We start from the raw sequence: 2411 nt of genomic DNA, 5'->3' as shown, positions 1-2411 counted from the left end.
GAACATCCAGGTTTTTGTAGTTTCAAACAAAGAAAAGTTAGCAAATCTTGACATTAAAAAAAATGTACAATTTTCTAAATATTTTGTTATGGCTGATCTGTATTTTTGCATGATCGGGTAAATGCTTTACCAGAAAGGGGCAGTATAGGCACACAGGTGTAGGCAAGAGCCTGTTATTATAATTTACCAAGTACTCAAATCATTTGAGGAGAGCTGCCATTAACAGATGTGGCTGTGACTTTCCTTAACTGCTGGGCCAACTTACTGAGGACGTCATCTGATGTGCAGAGTTAGCATTGGATATAAAACTAGGTGTGTTTGCCCACCTCTGGCTTAAACAAGTCTCTAGTCGCTATTTCTGCTGGGTTAATAATTATTAGGAGCAGAGTCTTTGACCTACAAGGTCCAGATTTCCTGTACAGGAGTAGCTGGGATCTGATTTATTTATTTATTTAAAAAACAAAAAACAAACTGCGGAAGTATCACTGTTGAGCTGCTTGTGTTCATGTTAGTATGTAAAGCCCAACATCTCCCTCTAGTGGCCATATATGAACCATGTGTGAGGATGGTGTTAATGTAAATGTGAATGGTTCCAGTTCAGCTCCATAACAGCAGCGTCCCTGGTTTGATTCCTGTGTTTCAGCTCATATCTGCCTCTCTCACTGAGGGGGATGTAACTACATGGACATGGATTTGTTCATCAACCAAGCTACAGATCACTGAGAGCAGAGGACCTTAGATTATTATATTTATTATATCTTTTTTTTCCCTTTGTGAACTGATAAATATCCAATTACACATATAAGGAAATCCAAATTAAAATACTTTATAACAGTGTGTACATTTATTAGTTTTGCCTTTTCATTTACATTCATGGTGGACGAGACAGGTTTTTAAAAAAAAATTTATATTTTAAAAATATACTTTTACACATGATAGGCTATTCCCCACCACATTAAAAACCAATAGAAAGCTGGTGCTCAGAGGAAGAGGGCGGGCTTTACTTGGTGTCAGTGAGAGAAATGAAAAAAAGCTCAAATGAGTGAGAAGGACGATGAAGGAAACATCTGTGCTGTGTCTGCTCTGTAAGTAGAATCTCTGTGTTTGTTTGAATTCTTGTACTTTGACTGTCTGCTCTCCTGATAACTGATGATGGAGGAGAAGACATGAAAAACAAATCAGGCTGAATTCAAGTACAAGAGCAGTAAAACCAATAGAAAAAAAACCTATAAAATAGATTCAGATAAACAGAATAACATACTATGCAAAATAGAAAGAATACTAGACGATAGAATAAGTACTATACAAATACTTTGTTACTTTGGGAAAATTGCACTTGGTGCCATACATATGTGTGAGTTCGAAACATGAAATGTGTAACTGTCTTTAAAGCTTTGTGCTGCACATAGTGACCGTTACTCTCTGAGCTGTTTGTGGTTTAAACAGAAACTACAGGAACTCCATTTTTCTGTGTCTGGGGGAAGAAAGTTGCAGCTGTTTCATCAGAAAGCTGCTAAAAAAAAGAGGAAGTAAAATGTCTAAAACCTCCATAAACAGGCCATGAATCTAAAGCTGTTTAGAGCCGGTCAGAGCGCGCACGCTCCGTTCTGCATAACTATTTTTAAATCCCCGTAGAATCGGAACCACGTAAACTAGCTATGAAGTAAGCTCTGGTAGACTTGGTTCTATGGTCGGTCTTAAAGGGTTAATTAAATATGATTAATAAATACATTCAGTGAACTCACTCCAGTGTTTCGTTTTGTTCTTTTACTTTTTTATCATATTTATGTGACACCAACATTTCCATCTGTCAGATGGGGAACGTTTACTCTGCTTTTCTAGTATTTCTACTCACTGACACCTTAATGTTACGTACAGCTGAGCTTGAACCTGAACGTCTGACTAATCAGTGGCCTGTGGAGCCACGAGCCTCGGACCATCATCAGCAGCAGGTTTGTAGTTTTCAGTTACATGAGCGCAGTGATGGCGGCCATGTTTGAGGAATAACTTCTTCTGAGTTTATGTAGCCAGACACAGGTTCATACACATGATTCAACTTTAAAAGAATAAAACTAATTTTGTTGTTTTTGTAGCTTTTTAACAAAAGTATTTGATTACGTTTTTAAGCTCATGTGATTAAAAATAGTTCAGCTGCTGTTTGTTTGAATTTGGAATAACAATTAACTTTTCTTTCAGACATTTCCAAATGTCAGGCCTTGCAGCGCAGTTTGAAATGTGAAAATCTTTCATTCTGTGTATTTGCTGCACCCACTTGAATCAAAGAGCAACCCCACTCATTCGGCTCACTTGTGGTTCCCTGTCTCTATATATGAACACCTCACCCTGAAGTTATGTGAATAAATCAAAATGCTGCCTCACAGCACAGACCTGTGACAAGAACCAGAACATTT

General features: G+C 37.6%; 1 protein-coding gene across 1 annotated transcript in view; it reads left to right on the top strand.

The window, feature by feature from the left end:
* Positions 1 to 1035: 1035 nt before the first annotated feature.
* The window catches only part of LOC121813285 (matrix remodeling-associated protein 8-like), a 4890-nt gene continuing 3514 nt past the window's right edge, over positions 1036 to 2411 (top strand). The window contains exon 1 of the mRNA XM_042216952.1: positions 1036 to 1085. Coding sequence (XP_042072886.1) covers positions 1055 to 1085 — 31 coding nt within the window. The 5' untranslated portion in view covers positions 1036 to 1054. The remainder of the gene's footprint in view (positions 1086 to 2411) is intronic.

This window comes from Haplochromis burtoni, unplaced genomic scaffold (genome assembly GCF_018398535.1).
Source record: "Haplochromis burtoni strain Fernald_Lab_line unplaced genomic scaffold, NCSU_Asbu1 Contig_1394, whole genome shotgun sequence".
NCBI lineage: Eukaryota > Metazoa > Chordata > Actinopteri > Cichliformes > Cichlidae > Haplochromis > Haplochromis burtoni.
The sequence above is the reverse complement of the archived record's forward strand: the minus strand, read 5'-3'. Positions and strand labels throughout refer to the sequence as shown.